Below are 26,530 nucleotides of genomic sequence, written 5' to 3' on the forward strand. Positions count from 1 at the left end.
CTGCCTAGTAGGTAATGCCAAGCTAATAGGAGGAAAAGCATGTAATGCACTTTGGAAATATGTTCTTTTATGCCAGGCGTGGCAATACACATCTTTAATCCCAGCACTCAAGAGGCAGAGGCACGCAGATCTCTATAAATTTGAGGATAGCCTGGTCTACAAGGAGGGTTTCAGGACAGCCAGGTCTACACAGAGAAACCCTGTCTCTAAAATAAGAAAGAAAGAAAGAAAAAAGGTTCTTTTAAAGACTTTGTGAGAGTCCTACTAGCCATGGCTGGCCTAGAACGCAGTAGTAGACCAGACAGGCCTCAAACTCAGAGGTCTGCCTGCCTGCTTCCCTCCTGAGGACTAGAATCAAAGACTTAAAGCGCATGCCCACCACAAGATAGTTGCAGATTTTTATCAGATCCTAAAATTAGAAGAACTTGTGAAATGAATTTTGAAGTTTTCCAATAGGTAAGTAGTAGGAAAAAAATGTTCTGAAGTACCCAAAACATCAAAGCGGCATAATTGTATGTGAATATTTCTCATATGCCACCTTGTCTTTTTATCCTTGTTATAACGGAAAGAGTGACTTGCTAAGCAGGCCGTTTCTGAGCTGGGAGTGACAAGTGAGTGACAGAAACCAGGGTGCTCTGAGGGCCAGCATACCAGGGACTGCTCAGCAGTGTGGGTCCTCACATGGAAGCCAGGATGCTCGCTCTGGGTATTGTCAAGACTGTCATTGGTGGTGGAGAAAGGGAGACAAAGCCCAGCACTGCTATTTGTAGCCTGAGGAGTGTACACGCACGCACGCACGCACGCACGCACGCACGCACGGTCTGTTCAGTTAGACCAGGTGCTTAGTAACACTGTGAAAAAGCATTCCAGGTTGAATCAGAGTGATACAAAGACAGTAAGTTTAAGTTTAAACAGTCCTTTGTGCTTTAGATTTAAATGTGGGTATTGAGAGACAGGGGCGCAGGCCTAATAAAAAGGCAGTACACAACTGTGGTGGCTTCAATGGCCCCTATAGACTCATGTGTTTGAATGCTCGGTCCATGGAGAGTGGCACTCTTAGGAAGTGTGGGCTTGTTGGAGGAGGTGTTTCACTGTGGAGGTGGCTTGGAGGTCTCATGCTCAAGCAAGGCCTGGTGGGGTAGTGTTCTGCTGCCGCCTGTGGATTAAATTGTAGAACTCCAAGCTCCTCTCCAGCACCATAATCTGCCTTCACTGCTGCCATGCTCCCCACCATGACAATAATGGACGAAACATCTGTAATTGACCCCAATTAAATGTTCTCCTTTATAGGAGTCGCCATGGTCATGGTGCCTCTTCACAGCAATAACCTAACAAACACAACAACCAAGGCAAGGGTTCCAACTTCAGCAACTTCAGGAGAGTTACTCTTACGTGTCTATACAGTGGAGATATATATATGATTCTGTCCATCTAATTACATTTTTCAAAGAATATAATTTATAACAAGGCTTAAAGATGGTAAATTTTTAGCTGAGCAGTGGTGGTGCATGTTTTAATCCCAGCACTCAGAGACAGACAGAGGCAGGCACCGCTCTTGATTTTTGAGGCCATCCTGGTCTATGTAGTGAATTTCAAGACAGCAAGAGTTACACAGAGAAACCCTGTCTCAAAAAAACTAAGTAAATGTATACATAATATTCATATATATTTAAATTTGTATATTATATATTTATCATGTTTAAATAGTATGAACTGTTTGCTTATTTCTTTGTTTTAAAGAATTTCTGTGGGTCATCAGGGTAGCCCAGCGGATAAAGGTTTTCCATGTTAAGACTGATAACATGGATTCAATTCCTGGGGCCCACATGGTGAAAAGAAAGAGCCAGTCCCTATAGGCTATCTTCCAACAGCCACACACACAAACACAGGAAATAATAAGTGTGATAAAGAAGAATTTCCTCTACAAATGAAATCGTAGGGTAGATTTTATGAAGTGTATCGTTTAGACTGGGGAGTTAAAGAGGAGCGCTGACACCTTCAAATCCAGGCCATCAACCTCCCAACTCCAAGTAGTCATAGTCTGTTGTAAGCATCCATGGTCGAAGTCTGTAGGCAAAGGAGGAGTGTTCTTTGTAGACAGCCTTAGTTTTGTAAATTGTATTGAGGTTTCTCAAGTCCTCGGTCAACAGGAAACTCAAACTAGATCCCCAAATGACGGTTTCCTTTCCCAGGTCTCTTTAATTTTTCATCTTTCTATCTTGCCTCGCAGACAAGGCCTCACAGCTGCTTCAAAGGGACAAGCTGTACCTGTTCAGATGTATATGCAGGTGTCTGTGCAGGTGTGTGTGCAGAATTGTGTGCACACGTGCCCTTCTGCAGACCTCCCTGCTGCTGCTCATTTTGCTTTTTAAAACTTGATAGCTAAACTCTAAAGCTAAAGTTAGTCTTTGTAGAATCGAGTCCAGCATTTTCTGCTGGTATAGTTTAGTAAGACATTTAAAAGTATAGAAGGAGCATTTTTTTTAAGCTGCCCAGTATGCACTCATGCAGTCTGACTTAGGCAAAGATAGTAGCATTCAGTAGCCACAGACTAGGAAAGTACTGTGGTCTCATAATGTGACTCCCTGAGCCTCAGGCCAAGTAGCATGGCTCCCAGTCAAGGTCGTGGCTGCCATGTACTTCTACCTGAGCAGCTCTTCCAGCACTCATTCTCAAGCTCTGGGTAACCACACAGAGCATTATGAACCCAGCTCAGCTCCATCACCTCTAGTGGGTATGAGCTCACATTTACTTCACGGACAACACCCTTGTGACAGTTTAACAAAGTTGGAAATGCTGTGTGTGTGTGTGTGTGTGTGTGTGTGTGTGTGTGTGTGTGTACACAGTAGTCAGTTAACTTGAGAAGTGGATCGTGTGTAACAGGAATGTTGCTAATAGTATCAGAACTTCCACACTAGAACACAGTCTGCATGGTCTCCAGCAGTCTTCTGAGGGGATGGATCACTTTACATATGTAAAACTAGACTGTCAGTGAGAGAAAAGGCATGGCAGTGCTCATTCTCAGCATCGTCTCCCGTGTCACCCTGCAGTAGGGAAGTCTAATGGCAGCACAGGCGTCTTCCTCTAAGACAGTGGTCCTCAACCTTCCTAAGGCCGTGACCCTTTAACGCAGTTCCTCATGTTGTAGTGACCCCGCCACAGAATTATGCTGTTACTACGTCATAATTGTAATTCTGCTACTGCTGTAAATCAGAGCGTGAATATCTGACATGCAGGGTACCTGATTCTCAAGCCCAAGGGCTCAAGGTTGAGCAGCTGTTGTAAAGTGTGTTGGCATCTCCTGAGGGCATCACTCTCTGCTGTTGCTGTTTTGTAGGTGGTCATGGCACTTCTCAAATACTGGCCAAAGACTCACAGTCCAAAAGAAGTAATGTTCTTAAATGAATTAGAAGAAATTTTAGATGTAATTGAACCATCAGAATTTGTGAAGATCATGGAGCCTCTTTTTCGACAGTTAGCCAAATGTGTTTCCAGCCCTCACTTCCAGGTATGCGGATTTGGGTGACGGGTCAGGTGCTCCGTCAAAATGACATTCTCGGGGTGAAGCTGCTTGCGCGCTGCTCCTGCTGGGATCTAAGGGTGAATTTTTTTTTTTTTTTTTTTTTTTTTTTACTTAACATGTACTTCAAAATTAGATGCTAAAATTTTAGCCAAGCAGGTTGACTCATTCCTGTAATCCCAGTTCTTAGGAAGTTAAGGCAGGAGGATTGCTACAAATTGAGACCAGCCTGATCTATAAAGACACCTTGGACCCAAAAAAAAATTATAATTGTAGTTCTGGGTAGTTTTATATCCTGCCCCTAGCTTTCATCACTGAAAACATGGTTCTCGGCAAGTTGACAACACTGTCTGTGTAACAGTCTGCATCCAGGAGTGATGTGCTGCTTACAGGGCCCTACTTACCATAATTGACTTATCCACATCAGTGGGTAACTCAACAATAAAAACCTTTAACCTTGAAAGTCTCTTCCTAAATAAAGTCTTTCCTTTCCGACATGTATGTTTATGCCTCTTTACAAATCTTACAGCTTAGTATTTCTGCCAGGCAGTGGTGGCACACGCCTTTAATCCCAGCACTCGGAAGGCAGAGGCAGACACTTCTCTCTGAGTTCAAGGACAGCCAGGGCTACACAGAGAAACCCTATCTCAAAAAAGAAAAGAGCCCGGAGTGGTGGCGCATGCCTGTAATCCTAGCACTCCACGGATCTCTGTGAGTTTGAGGTCAGCCTGGTCTACAAAGTGAGTCCAAAACAGCCAAGGCAACATAGAGAAACCCTGTCTTGAAAAACAAAAAACAAAAAAAAAGAAAAAAAAAAAAAAAGAAAGAAATAGTATTTCTGGTTTTTCTTATTACTACCATCTCGTCTGGGAGGCTAGTGTCTCACTCACTTTCTACTCTGGAGTTCTCCAAGCTGCTTTAGCTGTGCTCCCCTTCCAGGGATACCTTCTGCTGTGTCCAGCTGATGTGCAGTCAAAAGCTTGGTAAAGATGTAAAAAAAAGCAGTCTTGGGCTCCAGGAAGCTGGTGCCCCTGGAAGCTGTGACTACTTAACCAGCATGAAACTGAGCACCCAGTGCTGCAGGAAGCGACCAAGAGTCCCGAAAGACTTCTGTCTCAACATTGAGGCCCTTCCACAAAGAGCCTTTCCAATGAAGGAAGTCATTGGCGCCAGCAAGACTGAGACAAAACTCCTGACAGCTCTGCTGGGGACAAGGCCAGGTTTGAGTCTGCTGAGAAGCAACCTCTAGATCAGGCTTTCCCATTTCTCCAGAGGGACTTAATACTTCTCCCAGAAACCATTGACTGTCAAACAAAATCTCTAGTCCCAAGCATGAGATACCTCCCTTCAAGTTATTAGTGAGGAGGGCTCCCAGAGGCCCCTGTGTTGTTTGAATGAGAATGGCTTTCGTGGTTCCTGTGTTTGGATGCTTGATCCCCAGTGGGTGGAACTATTTTGAGAAGGTTTAGAAGGTTGTGTCTGAGGAGGTGTGTCATGAAGGTAGGCTTCAAGGTTGCAGAGCCCATGCCAGGCCCAGTCTTCCCTCTCCACCTTCTGGTTGTCTCAGCATGTAAGCTCTCAACTAGTGCCCCAACACCATGCCTGCTGCCATGCTCCCTGCCGTAATGATCATGGACTCATGGATAACTTTCTGGAACCGGGAGCCCCCCCAGTTAGTGCTTTCTTGTATTAATTGCTGTGTCGTGGTGTCTCTTTACAGCAGGAGTTACAGAAAAGGATCTATGACCACCACCACCCCCCCAGAACAATACAGGCTATAGCCATTATACTTAGACCATTTTGCTGAAGACGCCAAACACTTTGTCACAGGACTTGGAGAAACCAAGCTGGTACTGAACTGGAAGCTTCTTTGATTGTCAGTTTCCATGGTGCTGCAAGGTGCTAGGCAGGCTACAGTAACTGCTCACACAGACACAAACTGTGTACACATGCCCCGACCCCTGCCACATGCACACACAAACTAAATAAACTTACATGGTTTAAAAAAAAAAAAGTCTAAAGTATATATGGATACGTATGTTGCTGTGAGCAGATAGGACAGAGTGAAGCCACATGTCCTTATCAAGGGCCCAGCACATCTGAAATGGAATGCTATGCCACGTTGCTCAGAGCCAGTGCCTGGCAGCACATTGGCAGGACTGACGAACTGGGAAGATCATGCACAAGTACTGAGTGCATGGGCCGGCGCTAAGCCAGGGGAGTGACAGTATTGGAAGCATGCCAGAGAGAAGTAAACTGAAAGCTTTCTTTAACAGAACTGCCAGAGCTTGTTTAAAACAACTGAGAGCAGTAGCTAAGCCCAGAACTGAGGCAGGAGGATCACAAGTTCCAGGCCAATCTGTCTACTGTTCCTCAAGGAAACACACATACACATACACATACACACACACACATAAAAAAAAAAAAAAAAAAAACACTTGTGTTAAAAACTAAAACAAAATTTATAACTTAAGCCTTCAAGTACCTTATGTTCTGTTTTCTAATGAGGCTTGAAATATATCCAAATTATTTATGGACAGATAAATATTCAAGGCCAGCCTCAGCTACATAACAAGCTCCAAGCCAGCCAGGACAACATAGTAAGACCCTGTCTCAAAAGAGAAAAGAGTAAGAAAACAAAACAAACTGTTGGGACACCAAGATGGCCCAGCTTGCTGACCTGAGTTCAGTATGCAGAACCCACAGGAGAGTGGGAGGAGCAGACAGAATCAGAGTTGACCTCTCACCTCCATGCATGTCATAGCTCATGCTCACACGTGTGCACACACAATAAATTAAGATACAAGGCCAGCAGAGTGGCTCAGCAGGTAGAGGTGCTTGCCACCAATCTGACAGTGAGCAGTAAGTTTGATCCCTAGGACCCACATAGTGAAAGAACCAGCTCCTCCATATTGTCCTCACAGACATTCATGTATGTATAATACATAATAAGTGTAATTTTGTTTAAAAAAAAAAAAGTACAGGTAAGACATTGGCCAGGCATGATGCCACACCCCTGTAAATCCCACACTTGAAGGGCTGAAGTGAGATTGTAAATTCTAGGTTGAGGGGCTAGAGAGATGGCTCAGTGGTTAAGAGCACTGGCTGCTCTTCCAGAGGACCTGGGTTCAGTTCCAAGCACCCACATGGTAGCTCACAACTGTCTGTAGCTTTAGTTCCAGGGGATCTGACACCCTCATTTAGACAAATATAAAGGCATAGCACTGATGTATAGAAAATTTAAAAATAAATAAATTCTAGGTTGGCCTGAATTGCATAGTTTCGAAAACATAGAAGTTCTTGAATTCCTAAACAAGAATTCTGTCATCCGTGATGCTGCGCACCTTTATTCCCAGCAGGTAGAAGGCTCAGGCAAGAGACTCGGCATAAGCAGTAGTGAGGCATCCTAAAACTGAGTGATTTACATTTATTTTATGAGTGCGGATCCACACAAGTGCATACTGCAGGGTGTGTGTTCTACCATGTGGATTCCAGCCATCAATCTAAGGTCATTAGGCTTGGTCACAAGTACCTTTACCGCAAGCCATCTCACTAGCCCCGCTTTTAAAAGCAAAACACATGTTCTATATTTTTGTATATGCCCTTCTCTTACCCATTTTCAAAGCTCGCCTCTCCACTTTCTCTGAAGGACTGATCCTGGCTCCAGAACCCTCCCCAGCTGCCTCCTGCCTCACCCACTCAAGGCTTCTAGTGGCAGAACCATGGGCCCACCTTGCTCTGAGCTTCTGGAGGCTGACACAGCACTCTGGCTGTGTGTATAGAGGAGTGTGCGCCTGGGACAGGACTGACCATGTTCCCTGGTGACTTGTGAACTCTGATGGTCGTTCAGATTGTACATGTGTGTGTCCATTAACTGAAAGACAGCAGTCAGGGCTGAGGCACACTGCACACTAGATGTGGGGGTGTGAATGCTTAGCCTAGCTCTTCAGCTTTCTGTATTGGGAACTTGAAACCAGTACGGAGGGGTTCCCATGGCTCCCCAGTTCACCCAAAGCAAGGGCCAGCTCACAGGCCCCGAGATGTGGCTCTGCAGCCTTCGAAATCCCTGTCCCTCTGGTTTGCTGCCCCCTTGCTGGCCTTGTTCTCAGGATCCTTCACCCAGGGTCTGCCTGGGATACAGCCTCTACACCTACAGACACAACCCTGCTGCCAGCGTAGTTTGTCTCCATTTTCTACTCTGCTGCCAAGTGTAAGCTTTGCTTCAGCTTCCGTGCTCGGTGGCGCACACACTACAAACCTAGCTGATACAGGCTGAGTGGGAGTGAGTGGCTAAGGGTAGGCTCATCAACAATGTGTTCATTGCACGAACTTGCGGACCTGAGTTTGGACCACCTGGCCACACCTACAATTCTGGCACTGGTTGGGGGTTGGGGCTAGAGACAGAAGGATCCCTGCCAGCCAGCCTGGATAAATTGGGGAGCTCCAAGTTCAGTGAGAGACTCTGTCTCAAAAACTAAGATGGAGAGTAATTTAGGAAGACACCCAGTGCCAACCTATATCCTCTACGTGTAGACACATGCATCACGGTGGAATCATGCATCTGTGTGCACACATATTTCTTTGACTTAGTGTTGGCTTCCAGCCTGGGGTCTCATAATGACTGTTTATTGAGTAAATGGAGAAGTGAATGACGCTGTTGACTTCTTCACATATAAGTTATCTTGCCTCTTCACTGTAATTGTCTTATCCACAGTAACTTACTCACAAGCGTAACAGGAAGAGTGTTTGCCTGGATGCGTTGTTCAGATCACCGATATTTCTGTACCCCTGTCTTTCAGGTGGCAGAGCGGGCGCTGTATTACTGGAACAATGAATACATTATGAGTTTAATCAGTGACAACGCAGCAAAGATTCTGCCCATCATGTTTCCATCCTTGTACCGCAACTCAAAGACCCACTGGAACAAGTAGGAACTGCCAGCTATCAGCTTCCTATCGCTTGGAAATAGGGCATGCCTGTTGTCACTGCAGTTAGAGTTGAATCCTAAACTTACCATCAGCTTTTAAAATGAACATCAGTTTCTTTGTGACTTTTGGTTTAGTTTGGGGGTTTTGTTGTTGTTTTTGAGACAGGGTTTCTCTGTGTAGCCCTGGCTGTCCTGCTACTTACTCATTCTGTAGACCAGGCTGGCCTCAAACTCAAGAGATCCACCTGCCTCTGCCTCCTGAGTGCTGGGATTAAAGGTGTGCTCTACCACCACCCAGCAATTTGTGACTTTTTAAGTTCAGCAGCAGTGTGGATTGTCTCCTTGCCCCCATTGCCAAGCCAGCACAGAGGCCTATTTGTCTGTACCCGTCTTCCTGCTGGCTTCAGCAGTAGCACCTTCCAGGCCTCTCCTGGAGCCTCCAAAGGAGATTGAAGGGCACTGCAAAGTCCAAAGGACTCAGTCCTGCTGGAACACAGTGGACACACCAATCCTTAGGTAGCCCTTCAAGTCCCACAGCACACCAGGGGAGCCTGTCCGTTAGACTCCATGGCCAGCCCACTGTGGACACTGCCTAGAGGGGAGAGAGAAGAACAAGCGACTTAGCTGGCCTGAGTAATGAGGAGTGTTCAGTCCCTCCCTGTCGCTTCATTTCACCCATTGAAAGCTCTCTGATGCCTTGCATGGGACTCCACATGGCTCTCAGATGTGCTGGATGCTGAGCTTAATACTCGGCTTTAGCCAGATGTGGATGCCAGAGCTTTCCTATCCTCTGCAAAGCATCCTAAGTACAGTCTTTCTATTACTGCCATCTTAATAATTTACCCATGATTCTTTTCAGGAGTCCGCATTTTCTGTTCAGTCTCCAGGCAAATGTCTTTGGCTGCTGTTAGCTAGGAACTTCCCCTGCCTGGCAGGTGCCTGCAAGCCCTGTCTCAGAAAGCAGACCGAGTCAGAACTAGCAGCTTGTATTAGAACCTAGCGAGTTTTTGTTTCGGGTAGGACATCAGATATAAGGGAGACCCAGAGAGTTAGTGAAGGGGCTGTGACAGGAGGCCGGAGAAGGATGACGAGGGTCCAGCATTGATTTTTCACTATGGCATTCACTCTGCAGGACTATACATGGCTTGATATACAATGCCCTGAAACTCTTCATGGAGATGAACCAAAAACTCTTTGATGACTGTACCCAGCAGTTCAAAGCAGAGAAACTGAAGTAAGTGGCACCTCGCACAGGTTCCAGGGTGGGTTTTTATTCTCCACATCCCTGAATGCTCCACCACCATTGTTTATCGTACAAAGTGTTTCTTCATTATGAAGAAACACTGTTTCATTTTAAAGAAACCCTGTTCTGCTCTGGTGAAGCAAGGCAAAGGTTGGTGGCCTGTCACCAAAGAGCATGTGTCCAAAGCCGGCGCCCTTCACTGGCTGAGTTATCTTTGCTTTTTCAGAGCACTGCTTCTATGCTCATGAGGATTTCAGAGGCTGTGTCTCCCAGAGACTGCCTAGGTATCGGGGTGCTCTGTCCCTAGGCTGGGCACATAGTCCTGGGATTGATTAGTTAGGAAGTCACTCTAGGGCTGACGAGACAGTTGGGTGGGAAGAGGCACTTGCTACACAAGTCTGATGCCTGAGCTCAGAACCTGTGTGAAAACAGAAGGAAAGAGCAGACTCCACGGAGTTGTTTTCTCACCTTCACCCTCAGGCCTGGCATTAGCCACACACACCCGCATAATAACAATGCATTTTATTTAGTTACTTACATCATTTTTTAGACCAGGCATAGCAACACAAGTCCATAACCCCAACTCCAGAGGCTGAGGCAGGAGGATTATTTCAGGTTCAAGGCCAGTCTTGGCTATATAGTGAAACCTTGTCTTTTTGAAGAAAAAGGGAAAAAAAAAATCATTGCTAACCCACTGTGAACCATTGGCAGATTTTTTTTTCTTTTTTCTTTTTTCTTTTTTTTTTTTTTTTTTTTTTTCTGCTTGCTACTTAAAAGTGGCTAAAGTAGGGCTGGAGAGATGGCTCAGAGGTGAAGAGCACTGCTCTTCTAGAGGTCCTGAGTTCAATTCCCAGCAACCACAACTATCTATAATGAGATCTGGTGCCCTCTTCTGGAGTGTAGGCACAAGTGCAGGTAGAACATTGCATACATAATAAATTTTTTTTTTAAGTGTCTAATGTAGACAACCTAGAGAGTGTTTGTTTAACCAACTGCCATTTCTTTGTTTTGGTAACTTCTGGCTGCATGTCAGGCTCTGTTTGATTCCTGGCAATATAGAAGTGAATGTAATGAAAATCCTTGCCAAAATAGGGCAGGTGGAGTAAAGCAGACCACGCTGGGTAAAATAGTCAGTGGTGCACAGGGTAGCAGGGCCGTAGAGAGCTGTGCCAGACCAGGTCTCAGCCCTTAACACAGGACAAAGGTTAGTGTGACAAGTATCTAAGGATCTACCTCTCCGGTGGTGCTCCTCCCCTCCTGTAGAGTCATGGTGTTCCAAAAGCTACCTATAATGGTTTGCTTTGAGGATGGGGAGGGGGTGAAATGGCTCCAATTCAGTGCTGATAATAATGGAATCAGAAGCAGCCATGGTCTCCCTTGGAATATTGTCATCCCTGGGGTGCTGGCTCTGGCCTCTGCAGCCCCACCTGCCAGTGGGTCTCAAAACCAGCAGTCAGCCAGGCTAAGAACAGTAGACCTACTTGCAGGAGGTGCCGGAGTGTGGGGGGGGGGGTTGGGAGGGGCAGGGGTAATGTTTTAAAGTCGTGTTAAAATTTTACTTTTTTTAAATCTTTAGTCTAATTCTTGGCCGGTTCTTAGGTTTCTTTTCACATTGCGCTTGTTGAGAGCCACACTGCACAACGTGGACTAAGACAGAAAGTTCCTGGAAACCAGGACTGTGTTGCTCATGTCTCCATGCTTTACCCCTAACTTGCCTGGCTGTGATTCTGTCCTAACACAAATGATGTTTTACTGTTTTTCAGAGAGAAGCTAAAAATGAAAGAGCGAGAAGAAGCATGGGTTAAAATAGAGAATCTAGCCAAAGCGAATCCCCAGGTACTGAAAAAGAGAGTAACACGGGAGTGTTGAGGCATTGCTTGAATGTTTGATGACTAGGCTCTGGCTTGCCCCAGAAAGGGAGGCCAACGTCACTAACACTGTATGTGCAAATGTCTGCAATAAAAACACTTTCCAACTTTGTAACCTTCCTCTTGTATAAGTACTTATTTGCCACACATAATTTTTACCACAGAATTGACTTTTTCTTTTTAAAATTAAGATATGATGTGGTAAAAAGAAAACGAGGATATAACCTCAAAGATTGTAATGTCCTTTCTTGCTCAAATGTCATAGATGCTGTCACTTGAACCATATTTCTTTTTTATTTTCATATATGAAACAGATGAAGTATGGAGTAGATGAAGTATGCTGAAAAACTAACTGAGTTCTGCCCTGCTCACACTAACCGTTCCTCTACCCTAGCTGATGGCAGTGTGCTCACGTAAGGCGAAGCGAGACACAGATGGTCCTATCTGCCAGAGCTGCTGGCAACTCAGCGGCCTGCATCCAGTGTTAGCTCTTAGGCTGGCATGACCCTGGGACAGCTTTGCAATCATGGTCCTTTGGTATCGTGTCTGCTGGTCTGAATGATCAGTGTTACTGGGGTGTTGCATCTGCTGGTCTGAACAATCAGTGTTATTGGGGTGTTTCTTTTCTCCTTGCTCTGTGTGCGTCTGATTATAACAGCCACTTGATGAAATGTCTGACCTTTTCCACACTAAGATCTCTCAGGCTTCTCTCAGCTCTCCAGGGAAGAAAATGTCTTACTAAACAGTGTATTTCTTTTTGGTGAGAAGTGTGTATAAATTATTATGTGAGTTGGATGTGGGTTTTTTAATCTTTGTCATTTAATAAAAATGATACATGAAGATAACAGTGTGTATTTTCCTATGAAACAGCATTCTGACCCGCATCCCTTTGATGAGAGGAGACTTAATGACGGTCTGTCGCAGGTTTGAGGCTCCACCTAAAACAAGTAGCCCACATTTCCCTGGCAGCTCTCGGCAGGCTCTAGAGAAGGCCTTCTAAGGCCTGTGGCGTGATTACAGAGCTCTGCATGTGTACCAGGGCTCATGTTGAAAGCGAGGCTGAAGCACTCTATGTGGGCCGGGTTAGGTGCTTCAGCTTTGCCGACACCGCACTAGGGGTCTTGTTTGGAAGGTTGTTTTTTTGCTTTGTTTTGTTTATCTAAGGGGTGGAGAACCTTGGAAGATGTGCTTTGCATAGAATATGGAAATAATCTGTTGAAAAAACTACACAAAACTTGTACTCACAAATGATAGAGCTGGCTGTTGTGTCCACACTCATGGCCTGGGTTTGCCGATGCCTTGCAGCAAAGGTTCCTGGTTTATTCCTTTTGATCTCTCTTTAAATTGTCTATGGTGATATCATACCTGTGCTGTGTTTAGCATGGAGCTTTGGTGACCTCTCTTCCCACTGTCCTCACCCCCATCTCTGTGTGGAACCATCTGTGACAGTCATCAAGAATCATCTTGTTCACATGCCCCAGCCCCATGACACAATGCCTCTAAAGTGGGAAATCCTTCATGTGTTAGACCTCGGAGCTGGAAGTATGCCGTAGAACTTGTTCTCTTGACAGAAAAGCCTTTCCTAAATTTCCATGTAGTGCTTGGCATTACAGCTTGTGTGGGTTTGTAAGCAGTTTCCACATCACGTCAGCCTTAGAGTGAACCTGCAGCTTCACTGTCCACAGGATGGTTACCCATAATTCACTATTCACTGGTGTCCGGGGAGACAGCTTCTCAAAGCACACCCTGCTTTACAGTCCAAGCAAGTGTCTTGTCTGCTCAGAAATGTGAAGAGCCCCAGCCAGGCAGCTGAAGGAGGGATCAGGAAGTTGGTAGAAGACAGGTTCTGGCAGCTGTGGCCACTTCCCTAGGTTCTCGTGCCAAATCTCGTGATTTGTGTGGCATTCTAAATTGCTGGTCATTTCCAACATGGATGTGTTTCTCCTATCCCACCAAATCGACTCTAGGGCACCTTACTGCCCACCCCCCATGCCCCTCCCTCAGTGGGGTGTTGTGTGAGGGAGACGTGATTCTGTGAGGTGCAGCTGCAGCTGGGCTGTGGCAGGGGGTGATGCCCCACGTCCTCCACCTCGGGTGAAGGCCTGTGCACTCTGTCCCCCTGTGAGCTGCAGCCTCTTGAAGGCCTGTGCTCCTCGTGGGAAGCCTGCCTGTGCCACGTGGGAGTGGGCTTGGTCTTCTGTGAGCCAGCACGGCCAATGGCATGGGGTCCTCTCCAGTCCTTGTACAGCATCTGTGGAAGACATTGGGTTTGTCCTGGAGTATGAAGAAGAGGAAGCATGTGCTTTAAACAGTCCCCAGTGCTGTCTCACAGTAGGCCTCCATTCCTCCTCTGTTCTCCCACCTGACTTTGAGTGTCTAAAGGACAAGGTGCTGTGTGTCCTGAAGCAAACTGGAAATTTCCAGTGATACAACTATGAGAGCCAAACGCAGACTGCCATCTAGAAGCACAGAGTACATAAGGGGGGCACTGCAGCTAGGCCAGAGCACACAACTGGGGACTGCTCTAGACTTGAGAAGGTGTAACTCATGTCTGTATGGAGGTTCAGAAAGAAATGGCCCTAGGAAGGGATGAGGATTTGTGTGTTGGGGCGGGGAGCCCAGGCTTCACAGTTGTGACACAGCCTATCATTTGCTGCAAGGGCCCAAGACCCAGGCAAGTCAGAAAATACTAGAGAAACTCAGGGCTGGCCCTGGGGGAGCTGTGATAATACTGGAGAGAGGGCACAAGCCGTCTGCCTTTATCCCTTCATACATATGTAAGGAGCAAAGTGGCCAGGTGGACTTGCAGTTTAGAAAGCTCTTGTATGATGTCAGCAGCAGTGTGGTATGCTTGGAGGGCCAGGCCCATAGGGGACTGACTCTCAGAGGAACGTGTGGAAAAGAGGCTACTGCGCAGAGCGTGTAGCACGAAGGGCAGGAGGGCCCACCATAGGAAGAAACCGAGTGCCAGGTCTGGTTACAGGTACACAGCCTAGAGGGCAGATTGAACACATGGCTAATGTCCAGGAGGCAGCCTGTTAGAGAGCTAAGAACAGGAAGCAGACTGAGCTGAGCAGAGCTAGCCAGAAGGGGTGGAGGCTGAGGTCGGGAATGTGGCTGGCCATAAGCCTGGACACAGGCCCAGCCTCCCCCGCTCAGGCTTGGGGAATCTCTGCAGCACATATATTGCCAGGGAAGAACGGAGCATGGCCTCCAACCTGCAGTATGCGCTGACTCTGCCCCTCCCTGGCCTTACCACATAGAGCACATGGCAGCAGCTAGCAGGCTGTGGCTACATCCCTCTGCTCACAAAGCCTGGGGTCAGTGGTACAGGCAGGTGGGGGGCCACCTGTTATTCCAGCTGCCTGATGCCCCGGAGCAGAAGGGAGCGGAGAGCACAGGCCCCCAGGACAGAGCAGGCCTGGCCACAGGGCCAGGTCAGAGGGATCCCAGCGATAGTCCAAACTATGTTATCTTTGGTGGCAAGTAGAGTTTAGAGATGTATTGAAAGCTTTAAAACCTTAAGAAAATACTGGGGACATGGAATGAAGGGGAGGATTGGGGCCAACTGCCCAAGGTGGATGTGAAGAAGCAAGGAAAGAGAGCTGGGGGAAAGAAAGGGGACCTTGACAGGCTGTGTACAGAGAGCAGGGTGAGCAGTGACAGCGTCTGCTGGGGACAGTCTCCCTTCAGTGCTTTGGCTCCAGAGATACAGAAGGGCTGTAGACTGACTGGCTTGAGGTAAACTCAGGAAGACATGAAAGTGATCTTGGGGCCAGCAGAGGGGTCACTCCCATAGCCTAGACTGCAGGAGGGTGAGCCCCTTTCCAGCACCTCCCAGGCAGCAGCCCACAGGCTTCCTCTGTGGGCAAGCAGGCTTCTTGTGGAAGAGGGCCACAGGGAAGGGCAGTGGGCAAATGGCCCCCTGCAGGATGAGGGCCCTAAGTGCAGACCCAGCACCTAACAGACAGTGACTCCGTACTTTGCATTGCAGTATGCAGTGTATAGTCAAGCCAGCGTCATGAGCATTCCGGTTGCAATGGAGACAGATGGGCCTCAGTTTGAAGATGTGCAGATGCTGAAAAAGACAGTGAGCGACGAGACTCGTCAGGTAAAGGCGCACTGAGCGCATCAGGGCTGTGCCCACTACAGATGTGCTTGACGGGTCCGTCCAAATTCTGCTGATGCTATAAAGTGAAATGTAGCCACTTGTTAGGCAAATGTCTATAGATTGATTAGATTGCTAGAAACGTTCTTAACAATTAAGCATTTGCCTGCAGTTTGTTGCTGTATTTATCTTAGCAACAGAATCCCAACTCCTGTATGCTTTGTGTTCGCTTGAGCAAAACCAAAGCTTTGCAATAGCAACTTGCCATTCACTTCCCCCTTTGCAGCCCTCTCACTGCTGGTCCACAGTCATTTCCCTTTAGTTCTTCATAGCAGGTGCCGCACCTCTCACCTCCCAGGACACCAAGGTGGGGAGCTTGGCCTCCTTCAGGGCCCAGGGCCCCTGTGGCAGGCCAGAGCTGTGCCAGCAGCATTTCCAGTAACAGCGCTCTCTGTGCAATGCTGTAGAGCCGTTCTGAGCCAGAAACATCTTTCTGCCAAATTGAGAACATACACAGAAAGGTTTCAGAGAGGGTGATCTACCAAGCCCCTCTGTGGGTCGGTCCTAAAAGCCTGCATTTCCTCTGGCATGCTCCCTGTTCCCAGCATGCACAAACAAAACCCTAAATGGACCTAAAGGCAATGGTCACCCTGACTTGTAACTTTAGCCCCCTTTGACCAATGACAGGATCCCTAGGCCCTCAAATTCTAGAGTGTGGAAGGGAAACCCCTCATCACTGCTTACAGCTCATGATGTCCCTGACAGCTCAGTTAGACAGGAGCCTCTAATCTGTTTGATTCACCTGATAAAACGAGGATGTGGCATTACCAAGATTAGGCAGTCTAGCCAGCCAAGCCAGCTCCAGCCCCAGCCACACGTCTGCATGGAGCCTTCTGAACAGGGCTGTGGTCCCAGGATAACACACAGAAATGCTCCAAGAATGGCATGGAGAGAGGATGCAGCAGCATCTCTTCCTGATTGCTAGTAACGGTGCCCTGGGAGGCCGTGTCTTATGTGTAAATAATATAAGCAAAGCTGGGTGTGGCTGTTTCTTCTCCCCATTGCAACATGGCTGGCTGATTTGGAGTCAGGCTCCCTGTTAGAGTGCTGAGCAAGGAGGGCCCAGCTCCTGAACTCACTGTGTTCATCCTTAGCCCCTTCATTTAAATTAAATTATGTTTAAATGGATGAATGAATACTTATTTCTACTCAGCAAAATATGGAAATACTAGAAATGTGATGGAAAAACTCAGTGACAACCTACTATCTGTCGGGAATTTGTTGAATTCCATACTTTGCTCATAAGGGTTATTCTTAGCAAAGAATAGATCTCATCAAGAACTCAACAGAGCATAGTTACTCAGGCCTGTAATCCCAGAGCTCAAGAAGCCAAGGCAGGAGAACTGTGAGTTCAAGGCCAGTCTGGGCCAAATAATGAGACCCTCCTAGAAAAAAAGGAAGAAAGGAAGGGATAGAAAAGAAAGAAAACCCATGTATTTTTTGTGTTCTAACTGTAGGCAGTTTTCCTACATGATTTTTTTTTTTTTTTTTTTTTTTTTTTTTTTTGTGACTCTGGAAGGAAGTAAGGTCACCTTTTTTATTTCCACTTTGATTGTACAGCCCTGAGTTTGCCAGTGGTAGCCCAGCTGAGTGGCTTATCTGAGAAAGCCAGTTTCCTGGACTATGGGGAAGCCCGCCTGAGAATTTGTGACCTTTTATTCAATTTTAATACACTTGGGCCATATAAAATTTAGAGGAAGTTTAAGATTTGTGAGCCATTTCCTGCATGTTGAATGTTTAAAAGTTCAAAAGAATTTTTCCTTTAGCACATCCTTCAGCTTTGGTCATGATTCATTATAACTTATTCCCTATTCTTTACACGTTCAGCAGTTGGAACAAGAACATACACCAGTTCACCTTACACCTTAAGCAAAAATGCCATGAAAAGTGGGCTCTGACATCGTAGGGCACGGGGGCCACGGAGCCTCCTAGCTGCTGTCCATCCTCTACCCATCATTGTTAGTCAAACCAGCTGGGGATTCTAAGCAGTCACGGTATGGTTGCCCTGAGAGGCTCCATGGCACATTTGCTCTCTCTTTGTGTGACTCTTGAGATTACATCAGCTAGTTGAATTTTCTGTAATTGGCAATCCTCAAAAGTCAGTCCTCCACCTTCCCTTGCAAGTGCTGTGGCTCATGCTCCTGAGGCAGAAGATGCCATGCACGGGAAGTCAGTTCACCCAAAGTAACTTCTCCGTTAGGATCCCAGCAGTCCCCCACGCACCCCCTGAGAAAGTGATGAGCCTGGCTTATAGCTCCGTTGATAGAGTGCTTGCCTAGTATGCTTGAAGGGCTGGGTGTATTCCCAAGCCAGCATGAACCCTACGTGATGGCACACTCCTGCAATCTGAGCACTTGGGAAGTGGAAGCAGGAAAACCAAAAGTTCAAGGTCAGCCCTGGCTATCTGGCAAGTTCAGAAGTCAGCCCAGGCTCAAAAACCAGCCGATTCTGAATTTCCTATGGCATACAGACAGAGCAGGAAAATATCAAGTTTGAAACAGCTGAGCTACTTAGCAAAGAGCCTGTCTTTGAAAAAGAATAAAAAGATAAGATAAATTGCTGTGGAAACACAGAGGACCTAAAATAGCTTACACAAGTTAGAGACAATACTGCCAACATCAAGATGTCTATGGGCTAAACTGAGCCAGTACACGGAGTAGAGTCTCACATAGGTAATATTTGAAATTAAAAACTCCTCTTTGACATTTAGAATAAGGCTCCTGAAATGCTCAGTTATGATAGCAGAGGAATGTACCAAGTACCAGATGTGGTTGGCCCAAGCCTGTGGTCTCAGTACTCCACAGGCCAAGGTAGATTTGTGCACATTTAAAGCTAGCCCAAGCTACATAGCAAGACTCAGAAACCAAACAAAGCTATCGCTAAAAACTAAGGTCTGGGGTTTGATGGTGTGAACTTTTTCCATGGCCCTCAGTTTTATTTTTTCACTGTTTTCCCAAAAAGATTCCATGTTTCTTTAAGTGGATTTGACTATTGAGTCAGGTCAGGGTGAGAGGTAAATAAGATGATCCTGCTGAAGGCTGGGGACAGGGGACTAATACTAAGAAAGCATTTGATTGGTGGAGGGTGGAGAACAGGCTTTGCCTGTTAGAACTGTTTGGATTTCTTTTGTGGAACATGTGTAACCTATACAGAACTCTCCCCCCTCCCAAAAAAAAGAGTATAACTTTCATCTGAATAACGTTGATATCAGAGACACTTAAAATGTTTACAATTTTCGTTTTTAACAGTTGGTCGGGAGAAAAGCAATGTCAACCACGCAAGTCAGGAAGGTGTAAAGATGGAAGTGGGCAGCGCAGGTACTCCTTGCAAAGTGCACAGAGTATACGTAAGGCTTTGTATCTGCCAAAGAAAGTGTGAGTCACCGTGGCATACATGAAGTATTTTCCCCTTTCCGTGAATCACAGCTTGTGATGGGCAAGACAGAGCTAAGGGAACACTGATCAGTTCCAGCCCATATTCAGTTCTAAAGTTTGAACCCAATGCCTTTCCAAGGTAAAGGAGGCATGTGCCATTGTGTACCAGCCCTGTCCTCTACATACCCTCCAGCACTGGCCGCTTGCACCTGCCGCAGTGCCCGGGCTCCTGTGTCTCACCTGGAGCTGTCTCACACCAACACTCCCCTGCTTCCTCACCCACCCACCCTGCCTGCATGCTGCCTGCACATCGTCCCCCCCCCCCCCATCTTACTCCAGACCACCATCTGCACAATGTCTCATTCTTTGCTGCCCCCGGTTTCTCTCATTGTTCGTCTTGTGGCCTGTCAGTCTTCTCTGCTTTATGCGTCTCTTCGCAATGCTAAGCAGAGAGGCCCTCGTGTGTGCCAGAAGCTCCAGCCAGCTGTTTTTTCAGTTCGCTCTCACTGGTCCCAGCTCCAAGGGTTCGCTGTAGTCTGTTAACATACCCATGTCACAGGGAATTACCTAATTCACGTGTTTTAAAATGTCGGCTTGCCTCAAGGTGGACATAAAATTCGGGGTAGAGTCTTGCCTCCAGAGTTTCTGGTGGGTTAACAATAAAGCACTCTTCCGGTGCTTACTGTGGTGGTGCACACCCAAAATCTGAGCACTTGGGAGGCTGAGGCAGGAGGACCATGAATTTGATCAGCCTGGGCTTCTCGAATCGGTAAATGCTCACTTGCAAGCATGGGGACTGGTGACAGCCTGCCTGGGGACTGGTGAGGTTCGCCATCTCCCACTGGTTTCTAAGCCAGAAGATCATAAAGCTTTCCTTCGCCGTCTTGACTGTCACGGTTCAGGTGACAGCTAGAAGCCGTCCTAGTGCCAGAAGATGCTGAGCCCCACTGCTGCTGCTCTCGCAGGTACCTCCACCGACAGCCCTGCTAAGAAACACCAAACTGTGACACTCAGGCTTCCCACCGGAGCATAAGAGTGGGTCTCATCATCCCGTGGAAGTCAGGCTTCTGTACACGGAGCAGCCATTCACGCATGCGCTTCCTGTTGCCACATAATTGGCTTTAAACAGTTGGGGTTTTTCTAAATTGCACCACAGAGGTTTACTTTCTTTCGGTTGGAGACACTGGGTGGGAAGGAAAACAGCTGGGGTTAAGCAGCGCAGGTCCAAGAGTACTGCTGGATGCCTGCAGTCTCCTCACGGGCACCCTGCCTTTGGACAGCTGAGTTGGCGTTTTGTTGGCTTTCAGAGCACTGGTGCTACCCCAGCGGCCTCCATTAAAGCCGGGTGGACGCTCAGCACAGAGCATCCTTTCTGGCCCATTCTCTGCAGATACGGTTAGTTAAAGCCCCAGGCGTGCTGGCTCACGTTCATGACTCGAGCACTTGGGAGGCTAAGACAGAAGGATTGCCCATGAGGTCAAGGCCAGCCTGGACTTGATAATAAATTTAAGGGAAACCTGGGCTATGCAATGAGATCCTGTCTCAAAATACATACATATGTGCACAAACAATCTAAATACTGTTAAAGTTGGGTTCCTGAACTTCAGAAAGAGAGTGGAAAAGAAAAGGAACTTTTATTTCTCAGACTCAGTATTAGAAACTTCCATGTAAATGGCTTTTCTGGGTATAATTTGTTTTTCAGCTACATGACATGACCCATTTAACACCTCTTACACCTCTTCCTGAAAAAAAAATTTTTTTAGAAGTTTTTGTGGACATTTTAGCTCTCACTGTTTTAAATCTAATTTATTTCTCATTCATTCTGTTTTCCCCTTTTTAAAAAAAAAAAAGTCTACTTTCTGAAATATGTAACAGACACGGTCATAAAGTGACATTGATGATGTTTTGTGAGAGGAGGATACCTGGGGGAGTCATTAAAATTTGGAGAATTCTGCAAACACTAACATTGTGGAATCCTAAAGCCACCATTGCTCACCAGTCTGCCCACAGTCATTACATGTGTGTAAGATATCTGGGGTGAACGAGTAAGAAACGGGCCCTTTCCTGCAGCCAGCTGAGGCTGTAGCACGTCCACGATCTTGCTTGCCTCATACTTTCCTCTGACTGCTAACTCAGAAGTGAACTCCCCTCAGTTAGCCTAGCACATAGCCAACTGGGTTGCATTTGTGATTCCAGGCACAGAAGGATCTGAAGAAGGACCGTCCCCTTGTGCGCCGCAAGTCCGAGCTGCCTCAGGACCCCCACACCGAGAAAGCCTTGGAAGCTCACTGCAGAGCCGGTGGGCTGGTCTCCCAGGACGGGCGCTAGCCTCTGGAGCAGCGCGCTGAGCGGGGCCTGGCACTTCTCTTCCGGATGCTGTAGAAAAGACATGTTTGTGCCATACCAATCAGTTACACTCACAGTCAAAACTTCCTCCAGCCCGTTCTCTAGGCAATAACGCGAGTCTGCCTCCGCCCGAGATTAGGAGTTCAAACAATGGTGGCTTCTCTGGCCCTGCTGGCCAAGCCAGGGGTCAGTGCTGTGTCCTCACCATGCTGTCACCACCCCAGCATTGCCCCGAGTAAGACTGATCCAAAGTCAGAGCTATAGGAAAGCACCCTGGTTGTCATCTTCTTTTCCACCCAGCGGAGCCTGGGCCTCTAACAGAGGTATTCCGTGGTGGCACCGATGCGCTCTCAGATCAGAGGAACACTTTAAAAGGTATCTCCTCCTCTTCACGACGTTACAGCCCGTGGTGTTGCTTCCGTGACTGCTGTGCCAGCAGCTTGTGTTTGTTGGTTAAATCTCACAAATGATCCTTTGCTTTCACATTCTAGCTGCCTCCTGGAAAAGTGGCCAACAGCCCTCAGCACTGAGGCCTTCCAAGGTGTTTCTTTCCTTTGATTAACGGCACGCACACCATATCCTGCTCCCTCAGTGTCTACCGAAAGCCATATTTCATAGCCCATTGTAGAGGCCAGAGTCTCACCTAAGCTCAGAGGAGAAAGCTCTGGGAAGTGCTTTCTCAGGCCACCTTGACCAGAATCGCAATGTTGAAATTATGTGTTCATGTTTTTATTTGCAGAATCAGTTTTTCATCTATTTACACATTATCCTTCAACAAGGCTCTTGAATTGATAAAATTATAGGATCTAAGAATTCCACACTTGTAGAAAGCTACAATAAATTAAGCCACTTGGCCTACTGCAGACTGCAGCTGCCTGTGGGTGTACGGCAGGCCACACCGTGGGGGTGCCCTCAGTGAGCCTTTCTGTCGAAAAAGCACACATTACGAAGCTCATAAGGAAAAGTGCAATGTCTGCCAGTTTTCACATGCTGCTACAGGCTTCACAGACTTATTGCATGGACTAAGCTTCTGTTTTAGATGGAATAGCACAAGAGAAAAATCTTAAACTAGTGCTTTGTCTATTCTTTATTTCTCTCAGGGTGGCCAGTACTTTGACTTATTTATCCTGCTTGAAAGCTACTTGAGATGTGTACGCAGTGCTGAACAGTGACTAGTTTCTCTTGTCTCCAGCACATAGATAACTTAGTGTTAAATGTCTTGATGCATAAGATATGGTAACACGTGGCTTCTTTTAAAATCTGTTTTTTAATCGTGGTCTTGTGTATCCATGAAAAAGTTGTGAAATCAGACATTGCTCTCATGTGGCCTCAGAGCCTGCTTCTGGGTCCCCTTAGGTGTCTGCTGATGCTCACTCCACAGAGCAGGGAAGAAAGACACCTGAGGAAAGGGAGAGCCAGCATAGCCAAACAGAAAGGTGGCCCCAGCTGAGGGACAGGTCGGTCGCTTGGGTGAGAAAAAACTTCCTGAGAAACTTGACAAGTATCTATCCACTTACCATTATGAAATCTATTAAAAAAAAAAAAAAAGTTGAGATGCCTTCTCCTTTTGAGGGAAAAAGGGTGCTTTTATTGTATAAAGCAGCGTCTCTGTGTTTTGATACCCCATTGTTTGAACTCTCGTCTTTAGCTGGTAGAGTCTCAGATAGCCCAGCTGTGGGGCACTCTGTGTGTGGTGAGAGGTCCTGTGAGACTCCTTCGCCCTGCGTGGAAAGCAAGCTATCAGTGTCCGGATGATTGTGCGAAGCTCAGCACGACAGAACATCTTCTGGTCCAGGTTTTATTTCTGCTCTTTATTGAAGACAAACATTTACCAATAAGGAAAAGGAAAAAAAAAATGTTTTGAGAGAAACTACTTTTTTTTGACAAGAGTATTACTTAACTATTTTGGCCTATTAAAGTTTCCCCAGTTAGTGCTCGGGTTCCCTGTGCTAATTGTTCGACTCGTATATTGTTAAGACACGCCGTTGATTCTGTACCAAACTGGTTTAAAAAGTACCATGCTGAAAAGAAAATGACTGGTTTTCTTCTTGTGGCTCCAGTCTGGCACCTTCACTCTTTCCAAAATGTATCTGTGCACCAGAGCTGTCACAGTTGAAGTGTCTTTCTAGTGTGGCTTTGTATGGCTTCCTTTGAACATTGTACATACATTGTATCTTTGTTTTATGGTAATAAGTAATAAAAATGTAGACTTCGTATTTTGTACAAAATGTCCTATGTACAGAATTTAAAAAAAGTTCATAGAAACAGCAAAAATAGATAAGTGGCAGTTATTTTTCTTTAGAAAATATCTGTAACTTTATGCTTTTAGTGAAATGTTAAGTACCAACATATTTTTTAACATTTTGTAATTCAAAACTTTTTTGTTTTGACATTGTTTATGAAGAAAGACTTCATGCACTTGCCATTTAATATGCTCTTTTATCTAATTTTAAAGACTTCTTTAAAATGGTGTATTATATGGACTAAATAAAGAACATGTGAATTTTATTGCTCATCATGAAACTAAATTTAGCCATGGAGTTGGGCAGTCTGGTTCTGAAACACTGTAACTGTCAGGTCAGAGACCAACCACTCAAGGGACAGTGGCTGGAGGTGGGAAGCAGCTGTCCTGTGTCCCCCTAATGAGTGCAGCTGTCCATTAGCACCTCATCTTGGCTCTTAGAAGCCACATTGAAAAGGCAGGTGCCGGCTGGGCATGTTGGTGCACACCCTTGATCTCAGAACTCGGGAGGCAGAACAGGTAGATCGCCATGAGAGAGACCCTGTCTCAAAAGAGAAGAAAAGGCAAAAGCAGCTTTTGGCACACAGACATGCCTTTTAAAGAGGCAGTGTGGATAAGAACCCAGTGTTTAGAATCTGAAGTGAGTTCTCCCTGGATACCCGACTGAGTGGATGGAGTAGGTAGTGGTGCCGAAGGTGAGTTTAACTGTCACTGGCCCGTTGCTCTCCTCAGTGGCATTGTTGATAATGGCTGTGAAGATGTGCTGGAAGAGTTCTCACTCTGGCAGAAAGGGTATCCTCAGAGTCCGTGACCCTGGCCCCACCTTCTGGCAGGAGCTAAGCAGTAGAGGCCTTGCAGCTGCCTGAGGGCTTGGGCCTGAGGCCTGCTGGCACAGGTATTTGAGGAAAGCACCCCTCCCGGAAGCAGCTCACTGGTTAGAAGACATGAATTGGGTCCAGGGTAGCACTACTGCTCCCTGGGACTGGGTGGTGACCCTCTGAGATCCCTCGCCCTCCCTTCTTGAAACGGGAGAAGGACATGACAGGAATTCTCGGCCAGAGGCGCCCTGTGATTGACAGCCACCAGTCACTGGTGACACTGCAGTGCTTCCACGGGCTCCGTGGTCTTCCCTGAGAACTGCTGTCACCACGTCAGCAGCGGTGGCCAAGAGTACTTCTCAACACCACCTTCAAGCCCAGGCATTGACCTTGTAGATGCCACCATCCTTTGGCTAATCGTGATTCTCCTACCATTGGCCACTCTTCCCATTCACAGCAGAGGGGCCACAGCACTGAGCAGAGCCAGCGCAGGCCACGCACGGGGACCCGTTACAGGTAGGAAGGTCCCTTAGGGCGCCCAGGGCTGATAAGCTGTGGAAGCACCTGGGTAAACAATGGGAACTGATGTGGACAGAGAGTAGGGTGACCCTGAACTCACGGAAGTCCCAGGAGCGGGGGAGGCATGAGCACAGGAGGGCATGGACCATCCAGCAGGTGCCTCAGAACCAAGAAACTCAGACATCAGTCTATGCCTCAACGTGCTTCGGGGATGCTGTTTTTATGTAAACCTAAGCAAAGTCTCAAACATGCTAAACCAAATCTCAGCCCTTAAAAGGCAGCACATCAGCCTGTGTTCTCATTGACTTTATGTTACTAATGCTAACATGGAACTTTCAAATATCAGAAATTCCACTCACAATTAAAGGTATGTTATTCTACATGGTTGGGGGGGGTGTTATTAAGTTTGGGTTTGCAGTTTGAGTGCAGAGGTTGGCCCACCCCAATGGAAACTAGGTATTCTTCCCTGACTCGGCCCACCATCTCCTTCATATCTTTTTACAAACAAAAGTATTATGTTTTTAGGGTTTCTTTGGTTGGTTGGTGTTTTGAGGCAGAGTCTCGATGTGTGGCTCAGGCTGCTCTAACTCACTACATAGCTTCAAACGTGCAGTGATCCTCCGGCCTTGGCCTCCTGGCTCATCATGCCCTGTCTTAAAAAACATATGAATTCTGAAGAACCTTCTCAACAGTGGTAGGTTGAAAACTAGAATTTGTCAGGCATGGTGGCCCACATCTGGAATCCCAGCACTTGGGAGGCTGAGCCGGGAGGGTCAGAAGTTCACAGCAAGATTGGGCTCTGTGAGACTCTGTCTCAAAATGAAAGAAACTTAGAATATATCTTTCTCTCCCCAAGTTTTCCTGGTCATATCCAGTTCAAGGCCAAATCAGTGTGCATTATGCTTGCGGGAAACTCACCAAATACAAGCTGGGCAGAGCTAAAACTTCTATATATAACAAACCAGTTATCAGACTAGAGAGTCTGGACCCATCTTCTCAGCTTCTGTGATAAAAGCTGGCAGGGACAGATGTTTTCTGGTAGCCTTCAGTGTGAAAGGGCACAAGGAACCCCAGGAGCCAGGTGGGGAGGGCCAGGGGAGCTGGGGAGCCCTGGACTTTGCATAACCCATTGGGACTAGATGCCCATATGTTGGTGGTTCTCAACCTTCCTAATGTTGCGACCCTTTAGTTCGTGTTGTGGTGACCCCCCAACCATAAGATTACTTTCTTTGCTGTTTCATAACTAATTTTGCTACTCTTATGAATTGTAAATATCTGTGTTTTTTCAATGGTCTTAGACAACCCCTGTGAGAGGGTCATTTAATACCCGAAGGGGTCACACCCCACAGGCTGAGAACCATTGTCAGAGACGCTGTGTGGGCACATTCCCAACCTAAACATTATTAAATCATCTTCATTTCTGTCTTCAAAATGCATCCTGTGGGGAGGTGTCTGCCTTAAACTACTGACGACTTCAGAGGCGTCTTGAAGCCAGCGGGCCCAGT

At 46.7% G+C, this 26,530-nt stretch overlaps 1 protein-coding gene across 9 annotated transcripts in view; it reads left to right on the top strand.

The window, feature by feature from the left end:
* The window catches only part of Ppp2r5c (protein phosphatase 2 regulatory subunit B'gamma), a 127,257-nt gene extending 103,303 nt beyond the window's left edge, over positions 1 to 23,954 (top strand). For 2 of the 9 annotated variants that reach the window (XM_021645040.2, XM_021645044.2), the window contains 6 exons: positions 3,338 to 3,508; positions 8,320 to 8,447; positions 9,580 to 9,681; positions 11,454 to 11,526; positions 15,553 to 15,669; positions 21,297 to 23,954. In XM_021645040.2, the coding sequence (XP_021500715.1) occupies positions 3,338 to 3,508; positions 8,320 to 8,447; positions 9,580 to 9,681; positions 11,454 to 11,526; positions 15,553 to 15,669; positions 21,297 to 21,428 (723 nt within the window). In that variant the 3' untranslated portion in view covers positions 21,429 to 23,954. Of the gene's footprint in view, positions 1 to 3,337; positions 3,509 to 8,319; positions 8,448 to 9,579; positions 9,682 to 11,453; positions 12,404 to 15,552; positions 15,670 to 18,974; positions 19,044 to 21,296 lie in introns of those variants that run through there. The other 7 variants (XM_021645042.2, XM_021645046.2, XM_021645041.2 and 4 more) reach the window with 6 other exon arrangements.
* The last annotated feature ends 2,576 nt before the right edge of the window (positions 23,955 to 26,530 follow it).

The sequence above is a fragment of the Meriones unguiculatus genome, chromosome 7 (assembly GCF_030254825.1).
Source record: "Meriones unguiculatus strain TT.TT164.6M chromosome 7, Bangor_MerUng_6.1, whole genome shotgun sequence".
NCBI classification, from domain to species: Eukaryota; Metazoa; Chordata; class Mammalia; order Rodentia; family Muridae; genus Meriones; species Meriones unguiculatus.